The 21878-nt window shown below is 41.3% G+C and overlaps 1 protein-coding gene across 1 annotated transcript in view; it reads left to right on the forward strand.

Annotated features, from left to right (window-relative positions):
* DOCK2 (dedicator of cytokinesis 2) overlaps positions 1–21878 on the forward strand; it is a 315348-nt gene that overhangs the window by 214353 nt on the left and 79117 nt on the right. The window contains exons 28-29 of the mRNA XM_044453756.1: positions 1180–1278; positions 4812–4906. Of these exons, the coding sequence (XP_044309691.1) occupies positions 1180–1278; positions 4812–4906 (194 nt within the window). The remainder of the gene's footprint in view (positions 1–1179; positions 1279–4811; positions 4907–21878) is intronic.

The following is a 21878-nucleotide window of genomic DNA, read 5'->3' on the forward strand; positions in this document are numbered from 1 at the left end:
GAGAGAGAGAGAGAGAGAGAGAGAGAGAGAGAGAGAGAAAGTGTGTGCATGTGTGCATGAGGTGGATAAGTATATAAATGATTTTAGCAGCAAGATACTTTCATTGGTATTTAAATCCTAGTACTTTAGTTTCCACGTGTAGCCTGAAGAAATATGATATTTGCTGTCAATCTGTTAATTAGAGAAGACCTTTTGGATTCAGTTTGGTCAACTTGCAAGGTAATATACTCAAGGCTGCAGATTAAAGGAGTTTTTGTATTTAAACTAAATCCACCAAACAAACTGATGCAGTTTGAGTTGATTAACATATCACACAAGACGTATCTGGACTGGAATACAAGGCATAGCCTTGGAAATTTGTGGCCCAATCTTATGCACATTTAGGGAGAAAAAAGTCCTACGACTCCCAGCATTCCCAAAGCAGCCACACTGGTAGGAGAATACTTGGAGTTGTGGGACTTTTTCCTGACCTAATCTGCATGGGATTGGGCCCCTAGAAGTTTGTCCATAAAGGTCAATTCACAGAAAATGTATGGAAAATATTGGAACATTTTCACCCATGACTCCATGTTTTGAAAGGAACTAATTTTCCATCAAGTTTGCTACCTGGCTAATTTTTAGATGACTTAGCTTTTTTTCTTTTATGCCACCTGGCTTTTGTTCTGCAAAATCAGCTGTAGTGCTAGCCAATAGACAATTTAAAATTTAAATGTGTTTAAAAGAATTATTCAAATAGGGATTTCTCCCTTCTACTTGAGACATTGTCAATTAATGTTGTAGAATCATTCAAACAATCTCCTGGGAAATGGTTTTCCCTTCAAATAATTATTCTAAAGAAGCCGCTCAAAAACTTGCTTTGGTTCAAAGGATTTAAAAAAAAAAAGATTTCTGTGTGTAAGATTAGGAAAATATTCTAACAAAACACTGTCACTTTTTCCAGATGACCATTCATTTTGAATAGTGCAGTTCTTTGCAAACTGCAGTTTATGCAGCACAACCAGGAGGACCTATTTTCTTTTCTGCCGTGTTAGACTTGCCATGTGGTGATTTTACATGTCTAACTTTACAGTCTTTTTTCAGTGTATATCTGTGCCGCATAAGAGAAAATAGTTCTGTTTTCCCCTGTGGTTCAACCCAGATGTGCATATTGATATTGTTACTTCTCTGTCTCTCTTCCAGAGTCATTTTGTGGCCTGCATGACAGCAATATTGAACCAAATGGATGATCAGCATTATTCATCATACATTGAAACGTTTCAGACCAGCTCAGAGCTAGTGGTGAGTTATTGTGGTTACCAGCAAGCAGTTTTCCCCTCCACCTTCTGATTTGGTAGCCAATTTCCTACCAAAGGTCAAGAACTCCACATAAGAGTAATAAAGCCCATCAGCTGTTCTGCCAGAAACACCTTCATTCCCTTAAATTAAAGGAAACAAAACAGATAAATTGTCAGTATATCAATATTAAAGAGCCCAACCCTCACAATTCGCCAGAGTAGAACAAGGTTGAAAACCAAGGTGTAGCAATTTAAAACAAAAATTATTGAAAAGAAAAAAATAAAAATCAGAGTTCATATTTAATTTCAGATACATAAATCATTCAGTTGTTGTGAGGCAACATGGGCAATTTTGACAAATTATTTCTTAATTTGCTACAAAAATCTATGAATTTGAAATAACAGTTATGAACATCAACTTCAAAGGAGGTAAGGAGGGTAGCTACCCAAGAAGGGCCTTTTTGGTTGTGGCACCTTGGCTAGAGAATGGGCTCTCCAAAGAGGTGTACCTGGTAACTACTCTGTTTTCCTTTTGGTGCCAGATGAAAACTTTACTTTCTCAGTATTTTTATCTTTAGTCTTAATATTGCATTTTATCCTGTACCACTGTTTTAGCTCTGTGCTAATTTGGCTGCAATTACTGTGGCTATTTTGCCTTATACTTCCCCTGCCCCCTTTCTTGGTGTGTTTTTAACTTTTGTTTCCTGTCCAGAAAGCCTCGGCCATTGGGTGATATAAAAATGAAATCAATCAATCGACTGTAATATAACCACATATCCATTTTAACGACACACAAAAGACTGGGGAAAGAAACCATACAGCGGAAGTTAGACCTCTCTTGTTTGCTTTATTTACTAATTAAAATGCAAGCAAGGTGACCTGCCTTTGCAGAGCCCTTAGTTTGATAAGGCTGTGGACTGCAAAGCTGTGAGCAAGTTAGAAAAGTCTGCTCCGGTGGTTGAAGATGTTATCATAGACTTCTACCACATGGACACATTTAGATTAGTTTAAATTGATTGATTGTATGCAGAATATATCATTAGGAAACTGTCTTAGGCTCAAAAGAAGGAGTGAAAATGAGCAGAAAGTACAGCAATAATTTAAGATATGCAGATGACCCCATATTATGGGCAGAAAGCAGCTATGAACTGAAATGACTCCTGATGAAAGAAAGAAGTGCAAAAGCAGGACTGCAGCTGAATATTAAGGAAACAAAAATCACGAAGACAGAAGAATTATAGAACTTTGCTCCTAATAATGAAGAAATTGAAATTGTGATAGATTTCACATACCTTGGCTCAGTTATCACTTCAACGGGAGACTGCAGCCAAGAAATCCAAAGAAGACTGAGACTTGGAACAGCAGCAATGAAAGAACTAGAAAGGATCATCAAGTGTAAGGACATTTCATTGCAAACCGAGGCCAAGATCATTCACACTATTGATTCCCCATCACTGTGTACAGGTGTGAAAGCTGGACAGTGAAGAAATCTGTCAGGAAGAAAATGGATGCATTTGAAACCTGGTGTGGGAGCAAAACTTTGCAAATACCCTGGACTGACCGAAAGATGAACCAAATCAACCCAGAACTATCCCTGGAAGCAAAAATCACCAAATTAAAGCTGTCACCTACTGAACACATAAGAAGGCAAGAATCACTGGAGAAGACAATCATGCTAAGGAAAGCCAAAGGAAGAAGGGGGAGGGGGAGGGGGAGGGGGAAACCCAAATATGAGATGGATTGATTTCATAAAGGAAGACATACCCTTGAGTTTACAAGAGCTGAGCAGGGCTGAAAGGGCCAGGGCATGTTGGAGGGCATTCATTCATAGAGTCACCCTGAGACAGAGGTGACCTGTGGGCATTTAAGAAGGACAACAAATTTATTAGTGCATTTGAAAAACAGATTAACCCTGATGTGCCTGCACCTACATCCCCTTAGTATGCATGACAAGTTCTGGTACCTAGGCTTCCACAGTCCTGATTCTCTGTACTGACAGACAGGCGTATACATCTTGTATTTCTTCTTTGTATTCTTATTTTACTTCTTCCTCTTTCTCTTCTTGCTGTAGCACTTTTCCCATGACACAAATAGTTTATGTAAAATAACAAAACATACTTTAAAACAAACTAGAACCACAGTATCAACCAGAAACCAGCAGAAACAACCTTAAGCAACAGCCTGGCCAAAAACAACATAAAGCAAAGCAAAACAACCAAACAGGGGGAGAATCTTCCTATTGTTCAAGACAGAGCAACTTCTCCTAATTTCTTTTGAGAGGAAGTTCCCCCATTTTGGAAATGGGCAGTAAATGCAACTGGTGCAGAGCAGGTCCAAATCTCTTAGCTAGAGCGGAGCAGCATTCTGTTGCAGCTGGAGTGTCTCAGGCATCTTCAAGTCTCTCACAGAAGGCTTTGCATTAGTCAACTTGAACTCACAGAGACATGGATGGGTGTAGCAAATCTACCTGACTAAGGAAGGAAAACTTATGAGCCAAAACCTAAAGCAGGCATGCCTAGAAACATCACTTCTCAAGAAGCAGCACTGTGCCCAAGAACCCTTCTATTGAAGTTCCATGCCATGGCCGTCCACACCTTGACTTGATTTGATTTTAGCTGTTCCTTCCATTTACTTGAGCACAGATTCCAGATGCTGGTTTGGATAGAGATAGTTGCTCCTGGGCATTGTCTTAAACATATATAGATATAAAATGCAATTATGTTCATCTTGAAAATACAGCATCAGAGATGATGTACTGCAGGGAGTGTTTTGTTACCCCAGCTAGGAAAGGAGTGCTGCCTTCAGGCTCTTGATCAAAACCACGGCTCAGCCATGTGGACTGGGGTGATGTAACAGCTGGGGAGGACAGATCTAAGTGATGGACTGTCAGATAATGCGGTTGTTGGCCTTAGATACATTGAAAGAAACCCATTCAATTGCAAACTGGTTTGTATTAATCATCTTATATCAGTGCAATTTAATAGGAAAAAAACTTTTTGATTAGGCATGTTAGCACTAATCCTGCTTATTTTGTTTTGACACTGAAGTTCATTTCTGCATCTGCATGCTGGACAGGTGCAACAACAACCCAGGTGCTTTATGGGCAATATCCACTCGAGCATCATGTCCCTGTTGATTCCATTGTGTTCCATCCATTGTATTTCATCCATGAAACCCAGTGTATTTGCAATAAGAATTTAGTGCTTCCATGAGCTGCATTTCTGGAACAGGGAAGCTCAGCAGACCTCACATAAGGGGACTCTGCTCATCTGAACCAGTCCAGAATGTATGTGCCTGCATGTCTCAGGGCTTCGGGTGTTAAATCTGTTTAGCAAATTGTGGGTCCTGCTTACGCACTAGAATTAGCAGGAAGGGCCATTTATATAGCAAAATCGGTGTAGCAGCTGCTTGCACATCACCCTTATTGGATACTGCCCAGTGGCTGCTTTTAAACGATGTCTGTCTTCCATAGGAGCAAAGGCATTACTTTATTTGAACATTAAGGACATGAATTCACAGTTTCTTTTCATCCCTTAGGACTTTTTAATGGAAACCTTCATAATGTTTAAAGATCTTATTGGGAAAAATGTCTACCCCTTGGACTGGATGGCCATGAGTATGGTGCAGAACAGGTAATCAAAGCCGATAAAGCATGTCTATACAAGGTGTGACCTACTGTTTCTAACACAGGAAACACTTGTGTCTAGCAGACTGCATTCAGTTTGAGGGGCCATGGATTTAAGTGGCCTTTAGTGAATATTCATATTGTTCATATTTTCATTTTTGTCCTCTATACCATCTGGGGGCTGCAGGACAGGCTGAGGTTAAAACCCCCCCAAAAACAAATGCAGTTACACTGGAGCTGCACTTGGCAGAATGACGCTTTCCCAACTGTGCTTTATATCTTCCTGTTTTTATTTGTTATTCCCTCATCTTCGCTGGGCTTTGTCCAGACTATACTGCTACTGTGATAGCACTTGAATATATTATGGTGCTAAAATCATTCTTAAGATCAGGGCTTAGCTGCTGCTTATGGTGAAACTGCCAGTGTCCTTGGCAAGCCCCCTCAAAAAAAAAAAAAAAAAAAAAACACACACATTTCCAAAGCAATGGAAGCGGTTTGCATACTAAGGTGAAGCTATTTTCCACCTGATTTGTACATTCGTCTCCTTATGGTGCTTCATTTTGCAAACACACATTTCCAGTCCTGAATGTATAGCTGAGTATCATGTGCAATGTTTTTATATACATATATGTGTTGTTTTGACTTTGCTGCCAGAGTTATATGAAAAGGTCTTCTAAAAGGCAACATTTGGCTGGAGTTTTGAGCTTGACAGGGGAATGTTAGCACCTGAGATATTCAAATGACACTCCTCAAAAGTTAGAGGATTGTTTGTTTCCTCAGAGGTAACTGGAATTCATAGAATGGGGTCTGGGGGAAGCTATCACATCTGCCTTTGCTTATCTCAGATAAGAATGATTTCATTTAGATCTGTGTGTAAGAAAAGGAACAAAGGGCTGACTGAAGTTAGAGAAGAGCCAGTGTGGTGCAGTGGTTAGGGTTTTGGACTGGGACTTGGGAGACCTGGGTTCTAGTCCCTGCATGGCTGCTCAGGCTCACCGATCTCACAGGATTGTTGTGAGAATAAAATGGACAAGAAGGAGAGGATCATGTGCACAGCCTTGGGGTCCTTGGAGGAAAGTTGGGGTCTAAATGTAACAAATAAGCAGGTAAAGAGCTAGTTTTGAGCATATGCCTGCCTTTGGATAGCAGGGTTTGAGGAGCAAATGGAGATTGAAGGACCTGCATGGAAGAAGGTTTTGGCCCAGGAAATTCAGGGTCACCCTACCACTGCATAGGGTCAGATGAGACAAAAAAGACTTCTTCAGATACATGCAGAGTAGATGACAGAGGAAACAATTGGTGGTTAAGCTATTCTGCGAGCATGGCAAAATGATAGCAAATGACAAAGCAAAGGCAGGAATGCCCAGTTCCTACTTTGCCTCAGTCCTCTCCCAAAAGAGGATCAATGTGTTCCCTGGCAAACATCAAGTACAAGCTGAAGGGGCAGGAATGCAGCCTGAGATTAATAGGGAAGTGGTCAATTATTCTGAGCAAGCTTAAATCTCTAGGGTCCGCTGATCTACATCCTAAGTAATAAAAGAACTGGCAGAAGAACTCTTAGAACCACTGTCATTGAGATATCAAAGAGAAAAACTTTGAGAAGAGAGCATGATGCCAACAGGAGGCTTCCAGACAAATCTAATGAATAAAATCATTATCTTTGAGAAATCAGAAGGAGAGCTGATTGTAGTGAACAATGTACTGATTACCAGCATATAAAATGGATCTGTCAAGAACGATCCTGCCAAACTAATCTGATCTCAATTTTTGATTGAGTCACCTCCTTAATGGACTGTGGGAATGCCCTGGACATGATATATCTTGACATCACCAAAGCTTTTCACAAAGTGCCCCATGAGATCTTGAGTACCAAACTAGCTAAAAGTGGGCTAGATAGAACAACTATGAGGTGGATCCACAGGTGGCTATGGAATTGGACTAAAAAGGGCCTATCAGTGGGACCTTCTCTAACGGTGGAGAGGTGATGAGTGGGGTACTATAGGCCTCAGTGCTGGGCCCAGTACTCGTCAACATTTTTATTAATAACTTGGATGAGGGAGTATAGGAAACACTTATCAGATTCCCAGATAAAACAAAACTGAGTGGGATAGCTTACCCTAGAAGACAGAACAAAATTCAAAATGATCTGGATAGACTGGAGTACTGGATAGACTGGAGTACTGGATAGACTGGAGTACTGGATAGACTGGAGTACTGAAAACAATAGAATGCAATGTAATAGGGACAAATGTAGAATTCCATACTTAGGAAAAGAAACCAAAGATAAAGGGATGGTGGAGATTTGACCCAACAATAGTGTAAATGAGAAGGAACTTGGAATTGTTGTAGATCACAAGCTAAATATGGGTCAACAATGGGATATGGCTGCACAAATGGCAAATGTATTTTGGCTGCATTAATAGAAGTATCTCTCCCTGGACGTGTGAAGTACCAGTTCCCCTGTACTTAGCAATGGTTAGGCCTCATCTGGAGCACTGCTCTGAGCACCACAATTTAAGAAAGGCAGAGACAAACTGGAAAAGGTTCAGAGAACAGTAAGAAAAATGATCAGGGAACTGGCATCATAGTATGAAGAGAGACTGGAAGAATTAGGCATGTTTTGCCTTGAGAAAAATGAAGGAGGGCATGAGAGTACTACTTGAGTACTGAAAGACTGCCGCGCAGAAGAGGACCTGGATTTCTTCTTGATCGTCCCAGAATACCAGTTATGGATTAATAAACTCATATGGAGATCTGATGTGGGATCTAACTGTTTGCAGGAGTTAAGCATGTTCTATTTGCAGATATATAAATAAACAAGAACACTACAGGAACACCTTAAATTTCTAGTGATCATCCTTCCAGAGAACATTAAACCTTGTTAACTGCCAAGCTCCTGGAACATTTAGGCTTGGAGTCATACAGCTTACATAATGGTGTCAACAAAACAAAGAAGGAATAAATAACATAAAGCAAAGATTCTCCTAGCCATGGGATCCAAAGCCATGTAATATTCAACTCTGAAAGATATGTGCACATCCAGAGCACATATCTTGTTGCTGTTTATAACTAATTAAATGCATTGTTTAGAGATAAAATGTCATTTCAATATCACATCACATCTCTTTGAATGGCCGTACTAAACAATTGTAGAGCTAATGCCATAAAAAGAGTGAATTTAATTCTTTAGCTTCTTATTTTAGTCCTGTGAATCATCTCCAGCGCTTGGAACAGAAAGAACATTGCAATGTACATGAGCAGGAAATTTCTGCAAAAATTCCAACATAATACTCTGGATTAAACACTGGTGTGATTGATGGTTTGTACACCCATCTTTATGGCTCAGTCATCAGACAAGTTTGAATGAATAAACAATGTACCAATTAGATAACTAATCAAGCAGCAACTGGATGCAAGTAGTTATGAAAATGCTCATTATCATACATGGGAGGAAATGGGCAGCTCAGCACATTGCTGGAATTATATATTGTTGCAATTATAAAAATGATTCCTATAGCCGATTAGAGACTAATTTGCCTGTTTGCTTATCCTGTTTGTGTGAGTGTACGCGCAACATACTTGTGCATGCATATGTGGGTGTGCATGGGTGGTCAATTGTCAGCCAGCATTCACTAACTGGCTGCAACAGTGCTGCTCTGAGTCACCTGCACCCCATCAGGGCTGGCCCAGGAGAGTGTGCGTGTGTGCACGTGCTGAGGGTAATTTAGGCAACCCAGCTCCTGTGTGCACTGCTGGCTTCCTTTCCTGCCTTGCCGCACTGCACCCCTGAGTCCCCCTAACCACCCCCGCCATGGTTCGTCGTAGGAAGAAGATGCAGGCCTGGGTGGGAGTGCACTGGAAAACTGCTCTAGGAAAAAACTGTGGATGCGTTTGGCATGGAATAACAGTAACAAAATCTATCTATAGCTTCTAGTACTATGTGGCTCACTGGACTGGGAGGCTCTTTGCAGCTCAGAACTGGAACCACTCAGTGGTAAAGCTATGAGAGAGTCAACATATTCTCAGATGGCAAAACCTGAGATGGACAATGCTTTGCCAGGCTATCCCATAGATAGATAACGTTTAATTTTAAAAAGTTTGAGGAAGTTTAAAAGCTGTAACTTTTAAGGCACCCTGTAGTACTCATAGTTATATTAGTATTATTGTATAGATTTTATAATTTTAAATATTATATTTCACATACTTTTTGTTGCTGTTGTATACCACACAGAGAGTCCTGTGTAGGACTGTTGCATGCGGTATACTAATCAATCAATCAATCAGTCAATCAATCAAATATGGGATTTTTTCAAAGTGATACCTGCAGTCTGCCTACAGGAAAGCAGCAAACGCACAAAACCAAATGGAAGGAAGAAATGAATTGAGCAAATGGATTGCCCTAGCTAAAGCTGGATATTGAGACCCTCTGGCCATGGACAGAGGCGGCCCAATGTTTGCTGTGGCAGAGTCAGTAGCTTCAAAGCACTCATATATCAACAGAAAATGTCCAAGGCCATTTCATATATTTAGCAGTCAAGTGAGAGAGAGAGGAAAAAAAACCTGTGCAAAGAAAGATCCTAGCGCTTTCTTGACACGTGGCACTGCTCAAATTGCTGAGCACCACATTCCTTGTCATTCTAAGCTGGTAGGTATCGTCTCCTTGAACATTTTGCTAGCTTGCAATATTGCCTCTCTCACTGTGGTGTATGTTGCTGCTGCTTGCGTTACTTGTTTCACCCCATTTACCTGGAAGCTGACACAACCAGGGATCTCTCTTTCTTTTATAAGTGGGGAGCCCTTTTCCCCCTCACACTGCTGCATTGGCCAGCAGAGGACACCATGCCAAAGCAAGGAAATCCTGAACTGCATTGTGCATCCCCTCTGCTCAACCTAGGCCAAAATAGGCCCCTCTGAAGCAGTAAAGCTACTACATGCATCTTGGCTGTCATTCTATTTGCAAATTGATTCCCAATTAATTTGTGCAAGAAATTCCACAGGCAGCAACTATTTGTCTCACTCCACTAAAGGTTTTGGCTATATCCAAGAGAGCTTTGTGTGGCAATTTCTCCAGCACTCTGATGCCTGTCACCATTTGTAGTATTCGCCTGTACAGGATATTAATCTAAATAATGTCTTTTTAATGCTTTCACAATTTAACAGTTCTTTGCATCTTAGACTTCTCACATCTCAGTTGTTCTGCACAGTTAGAATATGTCAGTGTCTGCATTATTCATGGGCACAGTCTTTTTTTATTCTACAAAGCAATGACAACCAATCGATCCCAGCTTACATCATTCTCCTTTGGGATTGCCCTATATTTACATTGCATCAGTTCCTGACATTAGCAATTCACATGTGAGAGATTACTCTTTCTATCAGCTTTGTCACCCTACTGACTCATAACTCTGGGTTGCAGTTTGATACAGACACTCATAAAGTTTCTTATTGCTAAAAGTTACATTTAAAAAGGATGAAAAGTGATGATACAGAGTAAAAACAAATATTACAGAGATGTTGATCCAGCTGTATAGCTTAGCAAATCGTTTTCTTACTGTTTCTTTCCCTTTGCTGTGCTCCATGTGTAGCTATTGAATGGCATTCACCATTTAACACTGAATGGTTGGCACTAAAACCACTGCAGAGAAAGCTGCTTCATAGCACCTCTTTTTAATTTAGTATCTGAGTTTCTGTTTGAAGACATTTGCTGCCTTATGTATTTAAAAATCTAGGATGGAAGCCCAATTTGAGCTTCATAAAATGAAAGCAGTGACACCCTCCCACATCAATCAGCATTTGGTTTTGCATGTATTAAGGAAAGAGGAGGATTAAGTCTAAGCATTTGCTAGATTTTGTATTTTCACAACAAGGAAGAACAGCCAGTATTGTAAGTAGTACAAGGCGTGATCTTTTGCACCCAGCAAAGTCTAATCTAATTAACAGTGCAATCATATGCATGTATATTGAAAAGTAAGTCCTGTCGGTTCAATAGGCAGCCTCATTGAATTACTTTTGGGTGTGGCATTGCAACTTTACAAACTTACTTTTAAAGTAAATATGTATGGGATGGTTTTGTTAGTCTTCACAATACCTCCTGCATTCCACTGTAAAACTAGGAAACTACACACTTTGGATATTCAATGTTTTGTCCAGTTTTTAACTCCTCTCCCAGCACCTTATTTTTCATGACGTCCATTCTGGAGAAGAATTCAAAAGCTTAGTCACATTAATTAATTAATTCATTCATTCATTCATTCATTCATTCATTCAATACAGATACTAGCTTACTATGTTTTTGGGGATTTCCTGTAGTTTGGGCTGAGAGCTAAAGTATTTCCTGAATGGCCAATAATTCTGCACACGCAGACTCCAAAAGGCAGCAGATGTTTTGTAGGATTAAAATTTTAACAAGAATGTTTCTAAAGGAAAGCTTTTGTGTGTGTTTGACAGATTCCATTGATAAGCTATATAGCAAACTTTAATGCAGTTTGTAGCAGTGCCTCTTTGCAACAGCATAATAGCATCACCATATGTCCCCTGTGATCTTTTTTATTGCTATTTTGGCTTTTATTTTTATGCTGCCTGGTAAGTTGTTGGACATGGTAAGCAGTTTATGTTACAAGTTTCCTGCAGTGCACACAAATCTAAGACAAAATGCATGGTTTGAAGTGGGGATTGAGAATTCACAAACTGATAGTTGCATTATCTAAGACCAGCATTCTATACACTTGGTTGCATCCAGCTTCTTCACCACTGAGACCAGAGTCCCACGATCAGCAGGAAGACTCTGGTGATCCCTATTCCCCTCTGTAGCCCACATATCATCCCTCCCACTATTCTGCAGGTTTGGGTACAAAACTACAGCAGGAAGAGACCATTGGGGCCTTCTCCTTGTTTTCTATCAGTGGATATTCCTGGCTGGATTGGAAATAGGAATATGGAGAATTCCATAGTGTAGGCAGGTGAAAGTCCAATGGATTTTTCCAATTTGGCCTTGCAGATTTTTTTCTGTCCCCTCCCTTCCTCTGACTTTGGCTCAGTTTCTACTAATTTGAACATGGATGTAATGTGAAGTTCTAGTTATCATTGGTTTCTGTTTATTTTAACGGTAGCAATTTGCACGTTTTAAAAAATGGTCTTGATTTTTTTCAGATCTTAATATGTACAAGTTACGTTTTACAAATGTAATCTGGCTTTTGCACCTGTGCACCTAAGAGGGACAGAAATGTAAAGTATTGCCTTATCAATGTCCTAGGAAATGTTTTTAGACTATCTAAAGAAGATCCCATTCAAGATCACTGAGAAACAAGGATACAACTAGATTAATTTGTTCCTTCACATTGACAGTTGTCAAAAGGCAAGCTATTTAGTGAAAGCAAATATGTGAATGGCTGTCTTTGTGCACAAAAATGAGTGGCCAGTAGATCATTCCCTTTGCAGCAAGATCATCTAGTTTTTATATGTGGGCCTAATGGTTCTCACTGCCCTTTTCCACCCCATCCTGAACCTACTCCAGAAAATGGAAAAGTGAAAGTTACTCCATTATATGAGTCATCAAAGCTCAGACTTCCTTTTAAAATTGATTGTGTGTGTGTGTGTGTGTGTGTGTGTTTAGCCAGGGCTAAGCAGGAACATCTTTTTTTTAATAACAATAATAATAACCAAGCGGGCCCTGCAAGGATACTTTGCTTTTGTGAACATCTTCCCTATTCAGAAAGTTAACCACCCACTTCCTGTGCATCAGCACTAGAGAGAATGTAATATCAAATCAAAATTTAATTAAGGATCAATAGGGACCGTTAAACAATGCTGTGATGCAACAGCTAATAGCTAATAGCTGGAAAACAAACCTGGCAACATGCTTGTAACTCCTTGTACCCCACGTCTGTGAACAGAAAGATGGTGGATGAGGAAGAACGGTTCTTGTCCATTTCTCTTCCTGTTATGCTGATTTCTATTTTCAGGAAGTTATTGTATTAAGATAAGGCAATGTTCAAATGTATGATTCCTCCACCCCCAGTTTATGTATGTGTGTGTAAACTATCAGACTAGGTAAAGTAAGGATTATCATCTTTACTTTAAATCAGTGATGATTGTGAAGTTCAAAATGGGGGTCTCACTGTAGCAAAGAAATGAAGTTTTGTGCTGGTTTGTCGTTGGATTGCTGGGGAAACCCTGAAAATGCAGTGCTCCCTTCCTATATTTGTGGTGAGAACAGCAATGGGGAGGTGTCACCACATTTTTTTTCCTTTTAGACCTCCATTCCTGCTTCTTCACTAATTTTGTATCATTCTTCTGAAGTGGTACAAAGTGTTCTAGAAAAAAATCGCATTCTCTGTGGCTTCTGTGATAGCAGAATGCCTAAACTTAAGGGAGAGTTGCCGGTTTGGGCTCCAATCTTTTCTGGTCTTCTGGTTTAAGAAAAAGGAAAGAAAGCAAAGGTCACGCTGCAGTCCCAACCCCACCCCACACCCAGGGCCGTCTTAATGCATGGGCCTGATGGGTGTATGTTAATCTAATCTGATGGGTGTATTGCCTAATCTGTGTATGTTAACCCTTGGAAAATTGGAAAACTTCCAAAATTAGCAGTAGTTGTAGTTGTCCTAGGGGCCCCAGTACACTGCTTTGCCCGGGGCCCATAATGCTGTTAAGACGGCCCAGCCCACACCTCCAGTGATTCAAGTGGGGAGCCAGGCATGGCTGGCGATTCCAGCAATAAGCAGATTGCTGGAAAGATCCATTTTCCTCCACTTGGCCTGGCTCCTTAAATGGGACGTGAGAGGGCTGAAGTGAGGCCAGAGTTTTCTGCATTACAAAACTTCTTCCTTTCTAGTCTGTTTCCTCCATCCCCGTCTTTCATCCTTCAGCCCTGCTTTCCCAGAAAATGCTGTCTGCAAATGGGGTGCCAAATTTGGATAGGGAGGCATTCTTAAAAGAACAAACTGGTATCAAAATATAGTTGTGACTATCATTGATCCCAGTTTGTTCTGTTAAACATGCATTCTTTCCCGAGGTTTCGGCAAGGGGCGGCATAGAAATGTTATAATAATAATAATAATAATAATTATTATTATTATTATTATTATTATTATTCTCAATGATGAAACAGTTTCTGCAAGGTATTTCTTTCACTTCCCTGTGGCTAAGAGGGGATTGAAGCTGTGAGGTGGAGGATTTAGAGCAAGATGCACAATCTTTTCAGCTTTGAGTGCTGTGTATGATGCCAGCTTGAAGTTCAGGGGCCACATGTGGACGAATGTGCACAGGTATAGACATGTACATACACCCACCTGCATATACCCACGCCAGATGTTGTTTAGGGTCCTCTTTCTCTTTTCCAAGAAGAATGGAGTGAGCACAAGCCCCAGAAAAGCCAGAGAGTGACAGAGAGGATGCAAAGGGGGAAAACCTGCTTTGCCTTATCTAGACATCACTTCCTCTCTTCTAACTCAGCACAAGAGGATTCCAAGCAGAGAGGGAGACACTCTCCTAATCAATCTGTTCCCCTAATCGGCTATCCCTGCATCCTGAGCATCCAGACCAGATACCAGACAGAGATCATGAATTGTACTGTCTGGGTGAAAAAAGGTCGCAAGCATCAACCCAAGACAAACCACAACCCATGGACCCGTTACAATTTGCCAGCCCAAACCCGACAGTTTCGGTGGAGCATATAATTAACCGCAGGGTGAAATCATGCATGTTTATAATAATAATGATGGAGAATGTCTGTATCTGCACCAGAACTTACATGCATATACTGTGTGAAGGCAAACTGTATATGACTCCTTGGGGCAACAGAATCTACAAAGGCTTTCCATCTATTATTTAAGTGGTCCTGAAGGCACTGGTAACACAAAGCAGAAACTAGCAGTCAGGGATATTATTATTTCGAAGGGGTCCACATTTCTGGCTTTACTCCTCTGTGTTAATGTGTAGGCTGCTCTTTCTCTTCCATATTCACTTCGTCTATCTAGCCACCTTTAAAACAATTACTCCATAAAATGTGCTTGTAGTTAATCAATAGGCAGTATTGTGTATAGAATAGAGAGCTGTGACATTGTTTACCCTGTGCCATTTCTCCTCTCTTGCTTAGGATGATCGTAAGCTTCTGAACTGAGACTTACAACCACCGAGGGTGCAGTCAACAGGACTGTGCTGCTAGTCAGTCACTATTACCTTCTGAATGGTTAGGAGAGTAACAGGCTCAGGCTCTGCTGTGTGCTTACAAAACATCTGGTGTTGGGGTGCTCTTTTTAGCATATGAAATGCACAGTGTGCCTAAGCTTCCTCATTCATAAAATACTGGAAACTGTGCAGAAATGGAAGCATAATGTTGAGGTAGTCTGTCAAGGGACAGAAGTGCATGTTATGATGAGGAAAATGAATTGGTCATTTGCATAGAAGGATGTTTATGTTAACATAAAATTGACTGATTGGAATGACTATTGTGATAGACAGTAGCCATAAGTGTTTGGTGATTGTGTGTGTTTGTAGAAACAAGATGCACAAGTATTTTAAAAGACCACAGTAGCTTGTATTTGATGTATTTAATCAAGGAAATATGATTCATATATTGCTAAAATTTATTAAAAGCTGTAGAGAAAGTTTCAAAAAGATCTCCCATGTTAAAGCCCCCCCTTTTAATTATATGTTCTTTTGCTTTGCTCAAGGCAAACACGAATCATATTACTAGTAACTCTGGATGCTCAAATCCAATGGCTCTCAAAATGATATTAAAAATGCATAAAACAACAGGTTCTTCTTTGTGACCTCTGTGCATCACATATGGGCTCTGAAGAGCCTCTCAGCTGAAAAGCTTCTCTAGCACAGTAATTTCAATGGAAACTAATTTTCTAGCATGCATGTCCTTAGCTGGGTTCCCAACTATTTCCCCAGTTCCTCCTTGGCTGCCACTGTAGTTGCCTGGTGGGCTGTTTGTCTCCTCTGTTGGATTACATTTCTCTCTGCAGAGGCTTTATGCCATCTGTCTCTGTCATTTTTCTTGTTTTGGGTTTGTTATTGGCTTATTTATTTTTTCACATGATTGGAAGTTCTTTTGGCCCCTTTCAGGCCATTTGGCCATGAAAGTGCTATTCCTCAAATATGTTGGCTGTGGGAGCGAATGCCCACTGATAGACAGGCACTGCATTTATTTATTTATTATATTTATACCTCACCTTTTCCCCCTCTTCCTCTTCTCAATCTTCTCAATCTTATCCTGACAAAAACGATCCAATGAGGAAGGTTGGACTGAGAGTCTATGACTGGCCCAGAGACCCAGTGAGCTCCATAGCAGAATGGAGACTAGGACCTAGGACGTTTGAGTCCCAATTCCATGCTCTTAACCACCACAACACGTTGGTATGTTTAGAAAAGGACCACATAGTGGGCATGGAGTGTGCCTGCTGTCACATTTTACCAAACAGTCTGGCCATAGCAGAACAGATTGTCTAAAGGCTATTTACTGGAACAACTCTCTAGGGGCAGTGGAAGTACTTAGACCTATGCCCAAGATCACCCCTCTGAAGCAATCCCTACCAATTCTTTTGCAGTGCCAACTTCGGGGACAGGGAACCCACTTGGATGGCCCTTTCAAGGAGATTGATGGCATTCAATGGATGTCTGCATGCTCTTGAGGATTCTCCAATAGACCAAGCAGTGATCCAGCCAAAGATTGTTTGATTCTGTGTATGTGCACCTAAACATGTGTTCTTGTCCCCGCACAGCCAATCTAGTATATCAGAACACACACTGAGATAGGATTGGCCCCAAAATTAACAGTCTGGAAGATCTTTCCATATCAGGGCAACCAAACTGACCTACTGTGTGCCTTTGTTCCCTTCCTGAGGTGCATAGGAAGCTAGCTACTCAACTCTCAAGAAGTGGAAATATTTCTCATCATTTACTGCTGGGGTTGGTTTCAATTCTGTCTGGTATCTGATCTGTCACAAACTTCACCTTCTATTTGTCTCTCTTCAAGCAGAAGTTCGTCTCTCCAGAATAACTCACTGTGATGTCAACTTATTATCTTCTTTCTATATTTTCTTACCCCTTGTCTTGTTCAAGTAGTCAGGAACATTGTACTCCCAATGCAGTGGAAATTGTCCATTGGGCACTGACAAGAAAACCATTTGAACTGCTGGCCACTGTTGACCTCCATCTGTTATCTTGGAATGTGGCCTTTCTCATTGCTGCTGCACTGGCACAGCAAGCCAATAAACTCTGCATTTGGGTTGGACAGACCCTGTACAATTTTTCACAAAGACAGAATAGTGATTTGCCTTTTTTTCTTTGAAGTTGGTGTCAGGCTTCTGTCTTAATAAGAACATTATATTGCCTAGATTCTTTTCATCACCCGTCCCTGTGCTACTTTGGAGAGAAATGGGAACTTGCATTCTACAAGCCCTTTCTGTAAATCACAAAGACTCTTTGCATGCTGCTGGGGTACGGGGTTGCTTTGGGGAGATGAAAGGATTTCCTGTTTCTTTTCAGCAGTTAACAACCTGAGATACTGAGACTATTTCCCTAGCCTACCAACATGCTGGGTTGCATTATTTGGGATCTGCAAGGGCACACTCTATAGTAGGGCTCCCATATCCAGGGAATAGGATCCAAGCCTCCCAGCAGATGCCTGAAGCCAGTATGCAATCAGCCCTCCACAATCAGTGAAGGACCCCTAACCCCTGCAAATGTGGGAAAATCGTGAATATCTCTGCTAACTTGCTGCAAACCTCAACCCTTAATTTTGTTGATCGTATGTAGCTGCATTAACCATCACCTCTTGCAATTTGAATAACGTTTAGCTAAAACAAGACTGGACATACTGGAGCATGGTCTGCTCCAGGTGAGCTTGTCCTGCATCATGTTATGAGCCTCGCACACAGCTGCATGCCTGGTCCCAAGTCTGGCACCTGCTGCCCTTGCTGGATTGTCATGCTCAGTGCTGGGCCAGCTGCAGTGGCAGCCAAGAAAGGGAATGGTCCTTCCATGACTGTCTATGGAGTAGTGAGCAGTAGACCAGATTAGGCTGCAGAACTCCAAATAAATAAATAAAATAAAATCAATTTTCAGACCACGGTCAACAGTGGATGGTGGGGGGGGGGGTAATGTATTTGCAGAATTACATTATCTGTTGCATCCAGAGCTGGTGCTCCTCTACTAGAACACACTGATAGGTGGCTCCTTGGTTGGTGGATCCATGTCTCTTTGGCATTTCAGGCTTGATGTCTCTTGCTGGGCTGATGGCTGTCTTGGTCAAGCAACTCATCCTGTCATCCTGTCACAATGAGCCCTACCTACCTCCATTAAGCCAGCTTGCTGCACACCATGTGTGTGCTGCACACCTTGTTATGTGTGATGCATATCTCACCATGCCCCATGTTAAGAATATCCAAGAAGGAACCTTCCTTCCTTCCTTCCTTCCTTCCTTCCTTCCTTCCTTCCTTCCTTCCTCCCTTCCTCCAATGTCTTGTTTCCTTGTCTTCCATTTGAATACATCCATTCCATTTCAGAGAGTGAACTTGCATAGAAAGTGCCTCTTGCAGTGACAGTTTTTCCAGCACGGAAGAGGAGGGGACAAGCAGGCAGACTATCGGCTCGGAAAGAGTGACATGTTTTCTGTGATAGTATCATACTATGCACTGATTCCTCATTTGTAACACAGTAAATAGTTCATCCAAAATAAAGGCCTGGTTTTTTCTGTGACAGTTTAAGCACTGCTTTCTGTGTATAGATGATCTCTCTGTGTAAAAGAACCTAAAATATGAACCAGCCCTTATAAACCCAGCTCTATAGAACATGTTGCTGAAGTTTCTCATGCCATTTATACAATATAATCTTGTTTATGAACTGTACACACACTCCTTAAAAGTATGTTGTAACCCTGTGAAGGGAACACTGATCTTTCTTTTTAAAAACCAAATCAATTTGATTTCACATCCGAGCAAAGCCATGTTCAAAGAATGCAGCATCAGGAAGACTGCAGTTAAACTTATTATGCATCTGACATTGAGGGAGAATTTGCTGATTCACAACAACCCCTTCTGTAGCATTCCAGTGGTTGCTTTGATTCCAGTAGTTGCCTCCCTATGCGCAACACACTCTCTTGTGGCCAGGCTTTCTCTGTCTCCGTGCCTCAAGGTGAAAAATTAAAGTTAGCATTGCAAGCTCAGCACTTTCTTTATCTCTTTCAATATTTTTCCAGTAGCCGAGTCAAGTGTAAAGGCAACATCCTTTTGCACTTACTATATCTGAACAAAGCACAGGGAAGATGAAGGAGAAACGTATTTGTATTGGCTTGTAATCCTTTGTGCTGCTATCACAGGGGATGCCTTGCCTGCAGGAAAACCAATGTGTAATGCACTCTTTTATTTTGGGTTGGGGGAAATGGGGGACAAATAGTACAATTCGCAGAAAGCATTTGTCAACTTCTCTTTATGTATAATCCGTTATGTCCTCTTATAAAGTGGTTTGTAATGCTCCAGGGTATGGATAGGCATATTTTGATTTGCTGCATACTGGAAATCAGGGCCAGTGTCCAAAGGATCGGGAAGTAGTTCTACGAGTGCCCAGGTGCTTTTGACTTGTTTTTCCCAAATGACAGTTTTTTCTCCTGCAAAACTGAGGAGAGTTGATGACACCACTGTCCAAAGTCAGGAAGGACAGTTAAACATGCCAATGGGCTAGTAGGAATCTCTCGTGCCAGTTCACTGCTATCTATGTCCCTGCCGAAAAGAAACTTTGTAGCTTCCTCCAAACCCAATCTAGAGAGTGGGGTGCATAAAGTATAAGACTTGAGGAAAGACCTTCAGCGACAGGAATCCTGGGAGTTTTGTGGGGGAGCTCATGTATCTAAAGGAACGCTTGCGTCCATATATGCCCTCCTGGTGCCCTTCTCTGGGAACCCTCTGTGAATGATATTAGGAGGGTGAGTATCTGGAAGAGGGCTTTCTCTGCGGTGGCACCCCATCTATGGAATGCGCTCCCCAGAGAGGTCTGCCTGACGCCGTCGTTATTTGTTTTTTGGCGCCAGGCTAAGACCTTTTAATTTAAAACTCATTTTAATTGTTTATTTGTATTTATAGGATTTTAAATCTTTTAAGCCAAGATGCACTGGGTTTTAATATTTTTACTTGTGTAATTGTTATATTTATGTATTTTGTTTTTGTTGTGAGCCGCCCGGAGGCTTTGTTGTGATGGGGGCGGCAAAAACATGTTTTAAATAAACAAATAAATAAATAAATGTCAGTACCCACTCCATATTGGTATTGTTCCCAAGCTGGTACCACTCCAGGAACATGCAAAATTAGAGAAGATTGCCCAGGGTAAGGGCAATGAATTGCTTCCAGTGAAAGGTCAACTGTCAGGGGTCACCAGAGAAACATGGACTTCCCACAAAAATTTCAAAGAATTTGGTGTGAAATGAAATTATAAGCACATACAAACCCATTAACTGGATCAAAAGGAAATTTTGCAAGCATTCTGTTCTTAGAGCCACCCAATGGGCAGAGACTCCATTCATATTTAATATTCCTATTTTGTCATTGGGGCGGCTTAAATAAATTTCATAACTGTATCTTTTGTCTACTGAGAGGAAGAGCAATTCCCAACACTTGACAGTTTTCATGTATGAAAGAAAAGTGTCAAACCTTGCTTGAAATGAATGAAGCTGTTGTTCAGACATCATGCAGGTTTTCTCATTTGATTCCTGTTGTACTTTGGTGAGCTCTTGCCACAAGATGCTTGGGTGCTCAGGGATCTGCTCCTCTCTCTGGGAAGGCAAGCTCCAGCCTCCCATGCACCCTTACTCTGCGCCAGAAAGGATGAAAGTGTGGAGCACTGGGGATCTGTGTCTCCCTAAGTTAAATTCATCCAGCTTAACATTTGTTTGTTTTGGCTGTTTTGGCTTGTGCTTTGCTGTGGGCATCAGTCCTAAGTCTTACTTTTCTTGTTAAAAAGCCTCATGTTAAAACCAGGAGTTTCACCCCCTCCCCCGCCACATGTTCTTTAGGACCAGAGTTATGCCCTGGAAATGGAAGCTTGAACTCCCTGGCTATCGTCAGAAAGTTTTCTACCTTGCCATGCTCCAACTTCACCCAGTAGACACCCAGAGTCCAAAGGTCTGTCATCAACAAACCCCTGTCTTGGGGAAGGGAAAGGAACTATCTTTCTGTCACAATTGTGCTTTAAACTAGGCCCTGTTTCAAACTTTACAAGACCAATGTACTTCCATGCATTACCAGAACCACTGCAGGGGTGAGCTCATGAACCATGGGTTGGGTTCCAGGGGGTAATCCCAGGTGATGTGATAAAGCCCTGCGCCCTCCCAGGGACTGAAGAAAGTAGTGAGGGCTGATATGGGAAGTAACCATGTGATCTTGCTGATCCCTGGGGCTGTTGTTTGCATGTGTTTATACCCACAGCACAGTGCCCTGGTGACACGGTGCTTTGGACAAAAATGATGCCTCCACGTAAACACAGGGAGTAATTCTGGGAGATACAAGGATCAGTCTAAACCCCTTCTCTCCTGTCTTATAAATACCCTGTGATCTTCCATTGTAAAGGGGCTGCCTTAATATATTTAACCTGTTCATTTAGTAAGCCTTTAATATGTGTTGCAGAGAAAACTGCATGACAAGCTACATTTGCTGAAATTTCCATTTCTACACAACCATTGAAAGTGCAAGGACTTTGCTTTCTTTTCCATCTAGTCAGTGCAGTATCACCTCAGGAGGCAGGAGATGCAGTGTCTCTCTGTGGCTTCTGGAAAAGGTCGTTGGTAAATCCACCTGGTGATCCAGGAATGTTATAGCGCTCCAAGGATTTGAAGTGTCCTTGGATCTAAATTTCTTTCGTGAAAGGGAGAAGTCTAGCACTATCTTCTTGCAAACTCTTGATCTTTAAGAACATAAGAAGAGCTTTGCTGGGTAAAGCCGCTGGTCAGAATATGTTCCCACAGAGTGTCAACTAGTTATCTGTGG

Source organism: Varanus komodoensis, unplaced genomic scaffold, assembly GCF_004798865.1.
Source record: "Varanus komodoensis strain SLA01 unplaced genomic scaffold, ASM479886v1 scaffold7_1, whole genome shotgun sequence".
NCBI classification, from domain to species: Eukaryota; Metazoa; Chordata; class Lepidosauria; order Squamata; family Varanidae; genus Varanus; species Varanus komodoensis.